We start from the raw sequence: 18139 nt of genomic DNA on the forward strand, positions 1-18139 counted from the left end.
GCTTTGTGAAAGACAACTAAATTGTCTGAATAAGTGTACCAGCAGGCAGGTGTTTTTTTGTTTTTAATCTTAACTCTCATCTGCACCATGTTCACTGCAGTGTAAGTGTTATAGCACGACATTTCTCTTTAATGAAAATAGCTGTAAATACAGAGTGTATGTTTTTAATTAATGTCACTCTAGGCAATAACGTCTTTCTTTGAAAGAAAGAACATTTTTCAGTGCAATAACATCGTTTATATCAACTTTTCTCTGCACTCTTCCCAAACTGTTTTATATCACCAAGTACTGCAGAGTAAAATGCAATGTAACATATTACCATAAACATCAAGTAGGTTTGATAAATGTTATGCAAAGTGTCAGTAGTGTCAGTAGGCTCAGTGAGCCTCTCCTTTAAAACTATTTTTCCTGAAAGGTTGGTCCTCCCTTTCTCCCTTCAATGATGCTCACTATGTTCTCCACTTTCAAAGGCAACATCTCTGAAGCACCATCTCTCAAACCACATGTCTAAACTACAATATCAGATCTCCTTCTCTTTTTCTCTCTATCCTCCCTTCCTCTTTTACTCTTTCATACTCCCTCTTGTGTTCAGTCGCCGCCTGATCTGAGCCTGCCCACTCCTTCGTACTGCTTGCCCCCATGCCCTTCTCTTTTTTTCCTTTTCCCCCCTGCCCTTCTCCTCTGCTCACTCATTTTCCTTTACTGTATTCCCCCACTTTTACGCTATATCCATCTCACTCTCTCCTCCCTTCTTTCCCCCAGCCAACTCCTCCCCTCCCTCCTCTTGTTGAAGCCCCCCCTGTTGCTGCCTGCTATCAACCAGCTCGGAACTGGTGAACATGGTGCAGGAAGGGGGAGGGAGAGGAGAGGAGAAGAGAGGAGAGATGATGTATAAGAGCAGGAGGAAAAAGGAGAGACGAGAGTGGAGTTTGGCTGGAGCCAAGAGGAGAGCAGCTGGGCACGGCTAACAGGGAATGATAATGACCTCAGAAATCTGCTGTTCGCTCCACAACAATAGGGTGCTCAGTCGCCTGGAAAATTGTGTTCATCAGCTAGCTCTGCTCACTTACTAATTGACATTGCCAAATATTTTAAGAACAATTGGAATGTGGCAGGGGGAGAGAGTGAAAAAAACGAAAGCTCAGAGATCTTAATCCCTGGATTTAATCCCTCCCTCACTTTTCCACCCTTTTTGCATCTCCCCCTCGTTCTCCCTTTTCCATTCTCCCTTCTCTCTCTTACTCTCTCTCTCTTTTGTGATGAGGAGATAGCTACAACTAAGAATAAAGCCCATTTTTCATGTCGCTTTCTGCTCTCATGTCAGCACCCTGATGTTGACACAAAAGGCTTTTTATGTGACCTGTCAATGGGGTTAAGAGGAGGAGATTGAGAGGGGAGGAGGGAGGGCTGCAAATTTAGAGAATGACAGAGTGAGGGAGAAAGAGAGAAAAGAAGATAAAGAGGGAGAAGCAAAAAAGTGGGGAGAATAAGGAAAAAAAGAGCAAGCAAGAGATTCCTCAGTAATGGTGTCACATGCCTGGTCCTCCATTTTTAATGAGGCAAAGGTCAATATATTCTCTTGCTCTTTCACACACAGGAGGAACCCCAATCATGCCTAAGTTAACTTGTTCAAACAAAACTCCTCCCAACCCACCACCAGCCACTCCACAACCCCATCCCCGCCGCCCAGCCCGTCTCAGCTGCTACCATCCAGTGCCATCCATTTGCATTCCCTGACTGAGAGCCTCATTTCACAGGAATTCCACATTGATGGAGTCAGACAGCTGTCACCAGACAGAGAAAGGGAACTGGGAACCCTCATTCAGCTTTGCCCTCCCATCCATCCCTCCAACTCTCTGTTAAGTACACACATAAACAATTAAAAGAATAGAAACTCTTTAGCCAGTGTACAGTTTTGCTTGGTAGGTTTGACTGAAGGAGGAAAAAACACTTATTTAGTTTGGATCCGTGCATTTATATGTGCATCCTGAGGTTGAGACTGAGTAAACACACTCCAATACTAGCACAAGTTGTGACTGTAATGTTGATTTATGTCTTTCTTCTGTTGCTTTTTTTAAGGCTTTCCCCACTTTTGAGTCTCTTCTCCTGCATGTTCTATCAAGTTAAGTTTCTCCAGCATTTCAGAACTGTAGTAAAGAGCTATATTTGTGAGTCACCTTCTCTTTCTCAATTCTTCCTCAGTTTTAGCAATGACACTGGAGAAGATAGCTTGTTGATGTATTAAGAATATTAATATGCAAACAGTCTACCTGACAGAGTAAGGCAGCCTTCTGTTATGGAAAGATAAATATTATGTTTTAATTATAAAAACATAAAAAGGAATGGGGAGACAGAAGAAGAGGGAGAAAGTGTGTGTATGTGTGTCTGTGTGTGTATGTGTGTGAGCCAAGGAAGCTTGTTCCAGGAGAAAGGTAAGCTATGTTTTGGCAAAGATTTGGAGTTGAAAAGAATGGATGGCATAATGTGATGCTGTTTACTGAGGAATGTGATGCCCTGTCATCTCTCCCTTTTTCTCACTCCACTCAGTCTCTCCCTTCTGGATTGCCCGTGTCATTTTTTCATCGCCTCTCCTTCACTCTCTCAACAGTCCATTTTTTTTCTGTCCCGGCTTCATAACCAAGCGGGGAATCCTAACGTGATCATTAAGACATAAAACGGGCTGATAAATGTTTCATAAGGACAAGGCTAGCCACTGATAGCCACCCAGGAATACTGAGGAGCAAACCAAGGCTTGGAGTCCTTCCCTTGATCAAACACACTCGTCGGAATACAATTGGAATTTTAAAATATCTAAAAAGTCTGGGCTAATTCCCACCATGGGTAATATTTACAAATTGAGTCTGCGAGACGGGGTACGAGAGAGGGAGAGAGCAAGAAAGGAAGAGAGAAATCAAATGAACTGTGCAAGGAATAAGAGAAAGAAGAACAGAGAAATAAATTGGCCTTTTATATTGTGCAAGCGTGTACAAAAATACTAAGTCTGCATTTATCCGAGACATGTCAATCAGCGCAGCACACTGACAATTAGTGCATTTGAATAGAACTTTTATCATTTACCAGACACCAGAGTCCTGACCTACTGTACAAAAATACAGCTCGGGGAATGAATGTGCCTGTAACACAATGACTGTCTATTTAAGTTTGGTGACACATAAAAAATACAGATATGACAGGCCAGACTCCTTCAAATGAGTGGGGGGTAGAAAGCTCAGGTTTTGTAACCACTGGGTTCTCTGATTATAGAGAAAATAAGAATAGTGTGAGGGGGGAAGTAGTACAGGAACGGATGTCAATTACAAAGAAAAAGTAATTTATGCAGAGGAGCGAAAAACGAGACTTAATTCATTATTTTTTAAAGCACGTAGTCACTCCTATATTATGACGTGTACACTCACAGAGGACTGGCCTCATTCCAAAGTGTTGGCTTCAGTGTGAGGTGGTGTAAGAGCAATGCAGCATACAGGAAGGTGGAATATGTTAGTTATTCTGACTTTTCATAGTGAGAAACCATATGCTAAATATGGTTAACTTTTGCAGTAGGTTTGTTTTAGCCTCCCTTGTTGATCTTTTTATTCACTATGATTTCAGTGTGTCTAGCACCTGATTTACTTTTTGCAACATGTGCCTGTTTTGTTTTTTATCTTTTTATTCACAGATATAACCAGGTTAATCCACTTGGGGGACCGAGAAAAATGTGGTCTGGGCCCCTATTGAGCCCTGCCACCCTTGTTCCCTTAATCCATTTTGCCCAAAGCCCCACAAACCAATCGGTAGTCCTACACTGGAATAATACCCTGCTCCAGGTTTGCTCTGTGTCAGTTAGTTTGTGTTGATTTGAATGAACATGATTTTTTTAGGAATATGCACCAGGTAGACATAACATTGATTGAAATATTAAAGGTAAAATTAGATTAGGTTAATTAGATCACAAGTTCCTTCTAAAAGGCAGGAGCCACCCTAAGGACATTACCATTTAACTTTATACAGTGATTATTCCATAAAAAATTGCAATTGCAAATTGCCAAAAAGTAAATCGCCATGCGAACCTGAGACCTTCAGGGCCACGGCAGTTGCCTGCTTTGCCCGGGTGGTAATCAAGCACTGTACATAACTACAGAGAAACAATGTGGGTTTTTAATTGTACACACATTTCTCTTGTAATTCATTAGTGACCATGAGCTTAGAACATCACCTAGGCTAATCTAGATAACACTGATAGACTGCATATTTGTTTTTGATTTTTATTCATTTGTTTTCTTAGTTTGTAGCTAATGTACTGGCTCACAACCCAGATAGGTTTAATGAGTTGATCACACTGTGTAAATGGCTAAACGTTACTTTCAACCTGAAGAATTAAGGGGACACTGTCCATAAAGTGAAAGCGCAATAGCAATTTTGACTGGACTGTCAAATGTTATACATATTCGACTCCACCAGCTGACATTTTTACACTATTTTTTGCCCAATAAAGTCTTTATAAAGAATGCAGTTATTGATTGTTTTTAATCTATCTTAAAATATCTGTAATATATTGTTTTTACCAGATTTCTGTTAAGTATTCATTTGGTTGATCTACATATTTCCTAAGTATTTTCATAGATAGTAAAAGAATATCAATAAAAATCCATGAAAGGTATTCCTCTTTAATATTGTCAGTATTGACGACTCATTGACTAATATAAACTGAGAATAGCTAGCAGATCGCTGTGCATATTCATAGTAGTCTGGATCTTGTTCAACTCTACTTTATTCCTGTTAATGACACAATAATTACACTGTAACAGTTTGTCTGCATGTGTAATTACGCCCCCATTGTACCGTCGCAATTAGATGAATATCCACGGTTTATAACCTAAGGCTTCAAGTTGGCAAATCCAATTTCAATTTGTATGGAGCGAGCATTTTGCCTGCTTGTTTGAGCCGCAGTAAAGACCAGGGATATGCAGGCTAATCCTTGCCATGTTAAAACGCTGTTCCTCTTAAAAAATGTAGACATGGGGGATTCTCTGGAGAGAGAAAGAAAGAGCCAGAGGGAGTATATAGAGTCTTTTACAGCCAGGAGCCAAGAGGTGGGAGTGAGGTTTATGGGTAGTGGGAAGGTTGTGGAGATACATGTAAGGAGGACTTCTGCTGCTTTAGGCTTTACATGCATGCAGCAAATCCTATTTTTATACATTCAGCTACATTTTTCCTGTACTGTGGCAGCAGAATGGGGAGACGCTATCATGCAAAATAAAGATTTTCAATGGTGCGTTATTTGCATGTAAGACAGTGCTTTCCAAAGCACCATGCCCTTTCGGATGTGATAAGTTGCATTCATGTCAAGTCTACCTGTTGCTGAACCTTCCTAACACTGCACAATGTGTTTTCTCTCAACACAGCTTCTTTGAGGCCTGATCATCGCAGGAAACAATAATGCTAAAGTGAAGTCAGTCCAAGGATAACCAAACAAAAAATATGGTGATGGGCACAAACGTTATTACCTTTTTGTTTTCTTTAAAGAAATAAAGAATTTTATTGAATAAGAAACATGCTCAAGGTTAGCTGCTGAGCTATATTGTAAATGGAAGGTCTTTAAAGGACATCTCTGACAGAGGCCTTTGTTTTTCTGCTCTTTTCCTTCCTCACTTCTCCCTTTTTCACTCATTGCTTTTAAACAAGTGCCGTCTCAAAGACAAAAGCGCAAAAGTTGACCTTCTTTCACAGTTGAGATGTTATTTTTGATTACTATAATTCAAGTTTATCTCAAAATAGCGGTGTGTAGATGGCGGGGCAGAGGCTCACACATACACAGGCACACACTTGCAGGGGAGCACACACACACTTAGAGAGAATTACAAGCCCTTCTTTTTAAACCTGAGATATTAAGATAAAGTAGTACAGTAGCCACATCCTGTTCACTACAGAAGAGACTGATATGCACACATACTGTAAAGCGTACCCCCCCCCAGACACACACAGATACATGCACACACACAACAAACATGCATGCAGAGGAGAAGCATGACACCTTTCTCCACATGAGACTCAGACACATTTTTTCTCACACATCAAAGCTTCTAATTTGAGAGTCCCTGAGCTCCAAATGTGAATCACATTGTGTAAGTTGTGAAGAAAGACAAGTTTCGCTACTTCTGATTAAAAAACAGGAAGTAGCAAAACCAGACTATTTAACATTTTTAATGTAAAATCTGTTTACTTCTCAAACCGCTCAAGTAAATCTAATGCATTTCTTTGTGCTTTGTTGTAAATACTATTGGTTTTCTTTGTCAGTTCTTATTTTAATTTGCTTTTTTTTTTGTATACCGAACACTGGATGTTAATACAGTACTTCTGAAGTTGTTGAAACGCCACAAGCTGTACCCATCAGATTCAAAGTGCTTGAGTCAAAAGAGACAGACAGAGAGAGAGATGCAGAGAGAGAGGGGGAGAGAGATGGAGAGAGAAACTTCCAGCATTAAAATTCAGAAGATAATTACATTGGCTACACCCCCACCCTGTTGAGAAAGTGTTATGTTTAATAGTCTCTAAAAAGAAAATAGGTTTTTATCTCACTCTCATTTTCATTAATTCCTAATTGGGGTTGGGGGTTGTCTGTTATTATTTCTTAGATTAAAATAAACATAGCATGTCCCATGTTCAAACCCATCACACTACACGAGCATGATAAGGACTTCATGCCTCTGTGAATAAATAAACAATTCATCTCCACTGGTGGAATTAAGTTGCTTACAGCCTTAAGCTAAGCCATCCTGATTTATATTTATATTTATTTATATTTTTCTCAAAAGACTTAAAAGCATATCCTCGCTTTTGCAAATGAAGTTCACCAATTTTTTTGACCTGCTTTATATGTATATCTTTAATTAGTGTCTTGTTTAGCATAAACCAACTGATTATCGCATAGTCGTGACCTAATTACTGCGCACGCTTCTTAACGGCAGCATAGTGCCCTGAGGAGCAAGAGAAAGTTACCTTTAAAAACTTGTGTAATCATTAGCAACGGGCCTCCCTTAATCCCACTAAACATACACTTATCTAGCCCCGGCCGGCCTGTGTTTGCTGGGTAGGGAGAGGGGAGGGGTATAGTTGTCTCGAATGTGTTTATTAAAGACATTTATTAATCGCTGTGGTTAAAACGAGTTTGTCCCTACACTCCCAGTCTTTACTCATGTTCCACAGGGATCTAGACTGCTAACCTGCAAACATGAATGCAATGGTTCAAATTCTTCTCATAATGGCTTAATGTGAATTGTAGCAACAACACAGCAGTGTCATGGGACAATTGTTACTATGTCCAGCATAAGAACATCCAAGTGAGACAGCATATACATGTACATACCTGAGTATATATGATATGTACAGTACAATGTGTACACTTCACTTCAATAAAACTCTGTATGTATATGTATCTGTATGTACTCTGTCTGCTGTCTGTGTGTGTGTGTGTGTGTGTGTGTGTAAAGTATCCTATAAAAGCAAACCACTCTGTGAGGGTGTGTGGGTATTTGAACAAAGACATTCTCAGTTATGTGAGGAATGTGTTGCTCTGATTCTTCAGTGGGTTATTTTTCATTCCCTTTTAAAGAGATGGATTTGACACATTGATATATACACACATCTATAGACTTAAAAAAATTCAACAAGTGGAAACTATGTTGGTAGAACTGTAGGACAGTAAGGCAGTAACACTGAAATAAACAAGGAAACATAATTCCCAAGTGTATGTCAGTGGGATACAATTTTGATCCCTGTATCTACAGACTGACCAAAGAATACAAGTGGTTGTCATTCATTCTCTGATTTTTTTTCTAACCTGATGATGGTGAGGAGGGATGTGGGCTGTCATCTTGGACGCTTCCTGTCTGGGAGTGTCCTCCTCCAGCTCCACTCTCTTCTGTCACGTTGGATGAACCAGGAGTGGTGGAACGGCTGATGGACTGGGACTCTGGGTCACTGGCAGATCCACGGCGTTCGTCCAGACCTTGTTGCTGGAGCGCTTCCTCAATGCCTCTCCTGTCTTTGCCATGGATGCGGGAGTGGACAACCATCTGATGGTAGGTTCTGAAAACCCGGCCACAGTCAGGGCACTCTGACGGCTTCTCTTTCAGCCCAGAGAGGCTGGAGTGGCTGTAGTCGATGTTTGGGCTTCCCAAGCCAGCCAGGGCTCCAGGAGCCTCAGCACTACCGTGGTGAGACATTAAGTCACGGTGACTGTCAAAGCCTCTTCCATCCTCCTTCATGGACATCATGGCTCCGCTAGCGGCCTTGGATCCCTGCAAGGCCTCTGAGAGCTGCTTCTGCTTGGAGCTATCATTGGAAGCAATCAAGGAGTAGTCTTGTTTATCCTTTGAGAAAGAAGCCAAGGCCCTAGCACCACCCATCTCATCTTCCTGCCCTGGGGGTATATGGTGCTGGTGCTGCTGCTGCTCCTTCGGCATGAAAGCCCTGTCCATAGCCATGCCACGAGCCATTATCTGCCAAGCTTGGTAGCTATTGAGGGAGTCTATCTCAGCCACTTTTGCAGCTGCTTGGAGGCGCTCCATGCAGCTCGACTTGAGTGGTGGCACTAGGTTGAGACAACCCAGGAGTGAGCGCTTCTCATTTTCACCCAGCGCATGGCCCATACCTCCTGCCATTGGCCCCAGCAGCTTCCCTAACATCTCTTTTTCCTTCATGGCTATCCCTGCTTTAGCCAACATTTGGTGCTGCTCACTCAAGCCCTGTTTGTCTGGTGAAAGGAAGCCTCCCTGAAGACAGGAGATGTAACGGGAATAAAGGTTGGCATGAGCTTCCTGAGCCAGATTGCTCATGCTGTTGACGGCAGCCATGTCCTGCTCACTCGGCTGGGGTGGCTTGCTCTTGATGGCCAGCTTGTTAAGATGCACCTTCATATGATTCTTGAGGAACCAGGGTTCCTTGAAGCGACGGCCACAGATTTGGCAGCAGTGTTCAAAGGAGTCCTTGTGCTTGCGCATGTGGCCCTTGAGGAACCAAGCTTGGCTGAACACCTGGCCACAAACGTCACAGCGGAATTCAGTGGCCATCTGCATGCCGCCGGCACCACCAGCACCCTGGCCCTGTGTGGTCTCAGCTGTGATGTGGGCTTTCTCCACATGACTTATCAGCTCCTCTTCATGGGAGGCAGCAAACTCACACAGAGTACATTTGTAGGGCTTGTGGAGTATGCGGATGTGGCGGTCCAGCTCCTCACGCTTCTTGAACTTCCCTTTGCAGAAGGTACAGCGGAAGCCTGCAGTTGGGTTCAAGGTCTGTTCATCCTGGGTTCCAGCCGGCTTGGGTGAAGATGAAGGCTGGGAAATTGTTTCTGGAGTGGCAAGGCCAGAAGGGGGAAGGAGGCCACAGGCTGAGCCTAGTTGCTGCTGATGGGTGTTAGAGCTGCTATTGAGGCCCAGATGGGGTGTTGGAGCTGCCTGGAGTAGACTGCCGCTCCCTCTCATCTGCTTGTCCCTCAGGATGGCCCTCTCCTCCAGCTCATGCAGTAGCCTATTCTCCTCTCTGACACGGCCGCGGCCCTTACCAAGATTCCCCAGCTTGTGAGTGCGGAGGTGGATCTTCAAGTTGCCCTTTTGAGCCGCTCGGTGGTCACAGTAGGGGCACTTGAAGGGCTTCTCCCCTGTGTGTGTGCGCATATGCAGTGACAGGATACTGTTAAAACGGAAGCGCTTGCCACACAATGGACAGGGATACTTCCTATTCTTGCGGGCGTCATCTTCAATATCATTCATGTGGGACATGATACCCAAGTTCTGGCCATTGAGAAACTGCTGCAAGTCAACACGCCCATTTAACCCACTTAGTGCCCCTGCGTCAATGTCTCGGTTGAGCTGATTAGCTAGTAGGGCCATCTGACTGCTGATAGGTTGACTGGCCAGGGCTGCGTGGTGGGTCTTCTCATCCAAAGGTGTGGCTGCTTTCTCTTCAGGGATCTGTTGTGGGCGGTGCAGGTCAGGAAAGGCGTGTCCTAGCTGGGCAGTAAGCTGATGAAGCTTTTGACTGATGGGGTAGCGGCCATTTAACACTGCACTGCTCAGATGGCCATCAGCGTCAGGCACCGCTGACGACACACCAAGACACAAACTAGAGTCCTCCATTCTGTAAAACCAGACAGAAAGAAGGAAACATATTAGAAATAATAGAATTGTAGAATTAGAAATATTTGAAAACAATGTAGGTTGCAGAAAAAAATGCATTTAAAAGATACTATGCCATGGTGGGTGCTGATATTCTCTTCGTATTTACTTTTCAGATTACAAATACATTATTATCAAACCACATGTTGAAGCCTAATTTAGGGAAACAACACATGTCCTGTGTCACCCAGTACAGGGAAATATAATGTATTGTCTTTGATGCATAGTGAATTGTCAGCACCAAGGGCCTAGAGAAATGCTGTGACTCCTTAGAACTTTTTCAAAATGTAACACCATTTTGGATGGAATAATTACTCTGTAAACACAGTGAGCAGTGTATAATTAAGCTACTTGTGCCCATCCTATCAGAATTCCACCAATTACACGCCTTAATGAAACGGAGCAACGGCATTGTCGGCAAGCCACCGCAATACTACAATTATGATATTAACAATAGCACTTAAAACCAAGGGGTTATTCCAGTAAACACAACACTCTTATCTTGTTGCCACGACACTTGTCTTGGCGCAAAATTCTATTAAAGAGCTGCACTACATTTGATGTGAATCACTTTGCTCTCCCTCTGCTTCTTTCTATTCCCCCAATTCTCTCTGTCTGTCTGTCTTCTCTCTACCTAACTCTTTTAGAGTTTCCAGGATGGTGAAAACAACAGTTGGCTGTTTTGAAATGGTTTCTAACACAGCCAAAGATGCACTGGTTGATACACAGTTGTAAAAAATAAATAACAGATAACCACACTCTCAAGTTTGAGAGGAATGAGCTGATAGCAGTTACTATTTGTTCTACCTATTGTATAACACAGAATAAAGTTGTAGCCCTGGGTTGCTGTAATGCTACCGAAATATATCCCAATTTTGTGAGCATGTTGTACTGTCAGTGAAAGTGTTCATATGTGTAACATCAGTGAATAAATAACAAATAAAAAACAATAACATTGGTTTTAATGCAGATCCATCTGCTCTCCAGATGGAGAGGTATAAACATCTATCTGCACACTTCCTCTGGCTGCTGGCAGGGGTCAAAACCTCAGAAACAATAACCACAGTTCTGCTTTGGTCAACAAAATATTGTATAATATCCCACTAAGCTGATTAGTATGCTGCCTGGTAACAGTGGCAGCCACTGTGCTATAACGCGTGATTTTAATCATCAAAAAATCCTTTCATGGAGAGGCAGTGTAAAGCACTGGCATTAGGTGAGTCCACTTTTAAGAGAAAGTGGGATCATTTTAGACAGCTTATGGACCCAATCTGGCAGCAATAGGGCACACCCACATTAAATGTGTGCACACATGTTCAGTATACACTTTACAGGCAAGAAGGGCAACTGAGGTTCTGCCAGACTCTGTCTTTTTCTTTCTCTCTCTCCACCTACAGTATGTTTCTAAAGCATGGAGGACTCTAGATTGTGTTTGGGCTCATTTGTTTTCTCATTCATTTGAATTTTTTTCTCTCTTTTTCCCTCTCTCTCCCATCAGTAGGAGGTTAGTAGACATAAGGGGTGCCTGTTCTTTTAGCCACTGGCCCCTCCAACACACTGTCAGTGGTGGATTCTTATCTTGTGGCCATGAATTGGACACTGTGACCAGCATCTACTTGTGTTTAAAGGAATGTGACACTTGTGGGCTGCTCTTTAAATTCTCCTTATTTGTCCCCACAAGTATCCTAAGCAATTCTACAGAATTCATCAAGAATATAATGGGCACACTATGTTCTGCAGGCTTATGTGTAACAGCTAGATATGCTTCTATAAAAGCCTAAATTTACGACAGATCTCATGATCGTCTTCTCATGTAACTTGAATAATGATGCGCTCATCTAAGAAATAAAGCATCATAAAAGCATAGTAATATAAGTTTATTCTTGAATGAAATATATATATATATATATATATATACACATACTGTATATGTGTACATTTGTTGTGAGAATAATATTGGGGAAAATTGCTAGGAAAGATAAAACTTTGTTAGACTGTTTTAAATGGCTTAGATTTTAAATTGTGTTTATTTGACACCACAGCTTCCATCACCAGGCGTGCTTATATCAGAGAAGACCTTATTTGAATGGGCCCTTTTTACATAGGCGGGTGCCTTTTGGAATAGAAATCTGTGATTTAAACTAGGCTGATGAGCTGTTGCTCATTTGGGGAGATAGCAGCTTGCCCTTTTCTTCAATTTGATTTCTGCCTTTATCTTTAACATATAACAAAGGCAGATAGACAATAGAATAATGTGAAATGAACTGACAAATCCAGTTTGTGTTTTTTATAAACGTATCCGGGCTGACGAGCGTATGCAAATGAGACACATTAATATGCTTGCCTTGCTCCAGAGTCATTTTATATTTTTTCTCCTGATTAAAAAGGACATTTCTTATGTGACATCCCCCCTCTGCTCATATCAACACACACATGCAACGGAATTTGAGGGTGGTGTACAAGTACGAACACATACACACACAGACAAAGACACGTACTCAAACATAACATACTACAGACAACAATGTGCATGCCTTCTAAAAGACATGGTGAGTATGTTGCAACTCACCCAGCATCAAATGGCTGCCCACAGAAATCACATTAACACCTCCTTCTATTTTGACATCATCCAGACTGTTACTGTGACAGCCCCATATAAAATATCCATCAAATGTACAGAAGAAAACAACTCTACACAATATTAATGTAACAGTATTGTGCTTTTAAAAGATCAAGGCTCAAGTTTGTTATTCTTACCGGTTGTATTAAGGAAAGACTTGGTGCCACTTTGTCCCTATTATGTCTCACTGTCTCTGCCATGGCTGTGTAGCCTGTGTAGACTCCGATATGAACAACACATCCTCTCTGTAGCTTTATACTGGTACAGTATCTATCTGCCGTTATTCTAACCTGTATAACCTTATCATTTCCTGGCATATACAGCAATGCTGCCTCATTAAAACTATTGGCTCCTGTGATACCTCTAAAACCACAAAGACTTCCTTTAGCATTTTCTCACGATGGTTCAGTTGTTGTCTTTATAGTTTGTGGTTTAATATTCAGCAAAGCACCACGTGCACTCATAAACACACCAAATCCTCCACACATTCATGCACACACACAGAAACTGATTTCACTCTTCTCTTCTCTAAATGCATTTTTCTTCTCTGCTCTTTTTCTCTTCAAGCCTCAGCTTAATTATAAGTGGTATCTGTAACACAATGGAAGTGTATTTCAGTCAGCATTTGAATGTGCTCAGTTCATTTCTGTCTTATCAATAGTACCATGCATCATAAATGCAAAAGGGATTTATATGTGTTTCTCTCTAATTGTAACCATATAAATTATTAAAGTATATGAAAGACAGTGTCAACATTAGGAATAGCTACCTATTATAAATTCATATTAAAATAAATAATTTCAAACAAACTTATGAATATAATTTACTGTCAGGCAGTTTTGTCATAAAACTTTCTTCTGACATTTAGGACAAGATGAGGAGAAACTAAAGGATCGAAAAGCCATTAGTTGAACTTTACTTTGTTATTTTGACATGTATTGACACAAAACCCATCGACTAATCACAATGCAATACCTCATTAAGTCCTAATGAACAAATTCATTGCATTAAACAAATCAATCATTATTCACAATGTGCTGAATTCCATCATATTTGCACCAAATCATTAGAGAGAGTGTGTGTGTGTGTGTATTTACCATACATTACATGCACTGAGAGTTGAATGCTAAATATTTAGTGATTACACAAGCACATTCGGATACTTTTAAAAGCTGTAAGTATGTTTTCAAAGTACAAACCTCTAGGTAAAAGTTGGTTTAGTTAGAGTTAGAATGGACCAGATATGATTTTCTTCCTGGCTTGTGTTTTGTTTCTATTGCAGGTGGTCTTTGCAAGGTGTCTAATTAATCCAATAAAAAATATGCTTTGTTTTCCTTTCTCCCTCTCTCTCTCTGTCGCTCTTTGACTTCACTGCATTATTACTTTCTGTAATGAGGCAAAAACACTCTGAACTGCACATGGAAGACAGTCACACAACCTCTGCCAGATTCAATCCTAACTCCATCCCATGCCTAGAGCCTCTTGATCAAAACTCATAACTCCGCACTATCAAAAAGATGTAAAGCTTCAGAGATGGATTGTTCTATTTTAACGCAGAGAAAATAACAGCAAGGGAGCAAGGATTTGATGAGAGCACGGACTCAATAGATCAGTGACAAATATGAATGAACAGGAGCCTCTGCCTCTCCCTCTTTCTCTTGCACAATATGTCATTCAGGGCTGTTTAAGAGGTCCTGTCAACAGGTAGTTCAACTTTCAGCTCATCCCCGCTGATCAGTGGGAGCCCTCCTGACAGAGAGAAAAGAAAGACACCGGGAGGGAGTGAGAGAGAGAGAAAGAAAAATGTTGTGGGTCTTTTTATCTGTCCGTCGCTCTGACAGCCTTGCAGGGGATGCCATGGGAGGAAGATCAATGCAGGACAAGCAGATTCCCACAGTTCATTGTTCCGGGCCAGCCAAATCATCTTCCCAAGACTGCCGGGAGCTCAAAGCTTCCCTTTATGATAACCATCCCTAGTATTATTCCCACTACGCTGATGGTGACCTGCAGATGTCTCTGTCTGTGTGTGTGTGTGTGTGTTTGAGTGTGTGTGCATGTACATCTGTGAGCACCTCTCCCCTCCTGAGTGCGCTACAATAGCGGGCACAGCGGCGTGGACAGACCCCTGCAGCAGCGAATAAAGCACAGCGATGAGCGCAGGATTAATAGCGCCAAACATTTGTCAAGCAGACTCTGTTTAGTGAAGTACAGTGACAGGAGCGAAAGCCAAAAAATAAGTAAAAATGATAGCTATTGACATGATAATGATAGTGAATGGGCCTCATCGTATACTTATACAGCATCAATACCACTTTTTTTTGTTTGTTGATACTGTCCTTTTGGGAAACATTGAATATCAGCCTTTCAGATATGAAGGAAGTGTTTCTTTTACAGATTCAAGGGTGTCACAATGTAAAACCTGCAATAAAATCTCAGAACAACGGTGTGCCCTCTTAGATATACCTATGCGGTTTGGTCTGCTCTGCGTCTGGTGACTAAATTATGCTTCCTGTCAAATCAGTCAGAAAACCAGGACACAATACTGTGTGTATGAGTGTGTGTTAGACAACAAACATGGCAGTGTAGCGCACTCATGCATGGTTAGACTGCGGGAAGAAAGAGGCCAGAGAGACAATGACCACAGTGTATCTGGCATAGTTTACATCACTGGTCACCCTCTGTGCTGCATGTCAATGCTGCAAACACACAGAAATCTGTAGGTCACATTATGGGCCAGCGCTGTCTTTATGCCTCCTGCAGAGTGACTGCAGTGATGACATGCAAGATTCAAGATTGAGACTAAAACAAAGTCGAGTTTAGTCTCACTCTGTTTCTCAGGTGGTGGCAGCGAGAAAGAGACAAACAGAGAGAAAGAGAAAGTAGTTGAATGTCAATACAGCCTAAATAACAGAATATCAGAAATAATTGCTGTTTTCTTCCGCTCATGCTGGGCGCATTCTGGTAGAGTTTTGCATAATGATTATAGTCGGGTGGGGGAATAGTGGTGGGTGTGTGGCAGTGGTGGAGGTGGTGGTAAAGGGAGGGGTTGTTGTGACAGGTGCTGAAATCAAACTAGGGAGGCAAAGGAGACAAAGGTTCAATTTACTAAGAGGAGACTTTAATTGTTACACAGCTAATTAAGAGAAGAAGGATCTTTTTTTGCACTCTCGACTATTTACTGAGAGCTGTGTGTGCATACATTGGGAGGTAAATTGTGCCTTCCAGCCAAGTGAGCCTATAGTAAAGAGTTGCAGCGCGTGTGTGTGTGCCGTGTGTGTGTTTAGAGAAAGGATGGGGTGCTACCTCAACATGCAACATATCTTTTCACAGCTTCTCTGCTGTTGGGAGTTTGGGACTTTCTCTTTCTTATTTCAGCTAAAACAAAAGTCTATGGCTAATTAGCAGCACTCATTACAGGAAGCAAGTCAGGTAATTATTTTACATCATGCTGCCGATAATTGAATGATTCTTCAATGTCTGAATGTCTGTTTGAAAGTATCTAACCCCCCCCAAAAAAGCCTTTACTCCTTCTTTCTCTTTGTCTTTGTAAGAGATAACAGAGAGCGACTGGATACAGGTACTGCTGCCATATGCTCTTGAATGAAAAAGCTCTTCTGTCGAGGCAAATGGGATTTTTAAATATTGAAACTGCGTCATGTCTTTTTAATATGATCGTGTTGAATCTCTCTTTATGCCATCACTTTGATAAACTCCCCCCTTTCTATCTCTCTCCTCTCCCACTTTCTGTGTCTCTTGTTTTTTGTTAATCTGAAGAGTTTGAAGAGAACTTTAGCTCTCTGAGAAGTAGTTAAACTTATTATGCAACCATGCTGTGCCTTTTTTTCTTTAAGTAGCACACTTCCTGTTTAAGAAAGCAAACTAATCTTATCAAAGCCATCAAGAAGCTCAGACTTGTGTGTAAATGCTTGTGATTCTCTGCATATGTTACAATATCTCTTAGTGGCCTTTTTAACTGATATTGTTCTCACACACTTTTGGTGTAACTAGGGAAAAAGGGAAAGAAAAAAACACTCTCTCTCCTTTCGTAAGTCAGATATGTACAGAGAGCTAATGTGGCACTTAATATAAAAGGAAAGACAGAGAGAGAGAAAGTGAGAGAGCATTATTTACTTTAAGGCCAGGGTGTATTTATTACAGACTAATTGTAGCAGAGGAAGTGCTTTGGAGGGGTATGCTCTCGGGAGAGAGGGCGGAGGGCCTCAGGGACACAAGAGAGCATGTTTATCTATCAGGCTTTATCAGAAAAACACCTTGGCGACTGCTCTTAAGATCAGAGATTGGGTTTGGGCGGAGTGGAGGAGGATGAAAAGGTTTACAGGAGGAAATAAAAGAAATGAAAAATGGATAAAGAGAAAAAGAGATGAGTTGAAGAGACATGCCAGTGAGGCAGCGTTTGCATCGATGCCAACGCCTGAGTGAAAGGCAGCCGTGATTAAAGCAGGAAGGAGAAGTTGGGTGAAACCTCAGAGGAGCGTTTTTTTTCTGCAGGCTTCTCTGTGAACCGGACTACAAAACACACTGTTATACATACACACACACACACGTATGTTCAGAGTATTGTCGGTGCAAAACTAATGCAGACACACTTCTGCACTCACAATAGTGAAAATGTATGCTGTGTATGCATGTAAGGACAGAAAATTTTACAGAGTGCTCTAATATATATATATATATTGTCTGTGTGTGTTTGTGTGTCCTCACAACACTTGAGGAGCTCAGCTAATTAGAAAAAATAGAAATAAACACCTGATCTGCAGGTGTAGTCTAAACAGTTTGCTAAAAGTAAAGGTATAAATGGATAGTTAAAAGTAATTAAAGGTGGGGTATGCAATTCTAATACATGTCAAATCCAGCGAATATCTCCTCAAGGTCCGCTAGCTGTCTGTTCAGTGTGTGTGCTGAAAAAAACTCTGGTGTTTGTACACATCCCTGGCTCTGAAAAATGTGAACTAAACAAAGTGGCTCGGACCGAGCTATTCCAGGCATTCCAGCCATGATTTGTGTGTCAGGTAACGTTAAATGACTTGCCCATGTGAGTATCGCTGTCTGGAGCTGGTTTGCTGGCTCTGGGAAACCGTCTTGTCCTCTTTGCATGTAGGAACAGTTTGCTAACCCACAACCTAGCTAAGATAACCCACAAACTAGCTAACGTTAGTTGGATTACTTGCTGTGTCATTGTTTGCTCTATATCATGGTATTTGTCATGGCATTGGATTTCTCCAGAAACGCATACCCCACCTTTAATAAACAGTTCAGATAGTTAGCTAAAAGTAATCGATAAATATATATAATATTTAGCTAAAAGTCATTGATAAATGGTTGA

At 41.6% G+C, this 18139-nt stretch overlaps 1 protein-coding gene across 14 annotated transcripts in view; it reads right to left on the minus strand.

The window, feature by feature from the left end:
* Positions 1-18139, minus strand: part of znf536 (zinc finger protein 536) — a 226008-nt gene that overhangs the window by 105286 nt on the left and 102583 nt on the right. For 13 of the 14 annotated variants that reach the window (XM_044192965.1, XM_044192983.1, XM_044192903.1 and 10 more), the window contains one exon: positions 7838-10137. In XM_044192965.1, coding sequence (XP_044048900.1) covers positions 7838-10136 — 2299 coding nt within the window. In that variant the 5' untranslated portion in view covers position 10137. Of the gene's footprint in view, positions 1-7837; positions 10138-12932; positions 13063-18139 lie in introns of those variants that run through there. The other variant, XM_044192993.1, reaches the window with a different exon arrangement.

The sequence above is a fragment of the Siniperca chuatsi genome, linkage group LG1 (genome assembly GCF_020085105.1).
Source record: "Siniperca chuatsi isolate FFG_IHB_CAS linkage group LG1, ASM2008510v1, whole genome shotgun sequence".
In the NCBI taxonomy this organism is placed as follows: Eukaryota; Metazoa; Chordata; class Actinopteri; order Centrarchiformes; family Sinipercidae; genus Siniperca; species Siniperca chuatsi.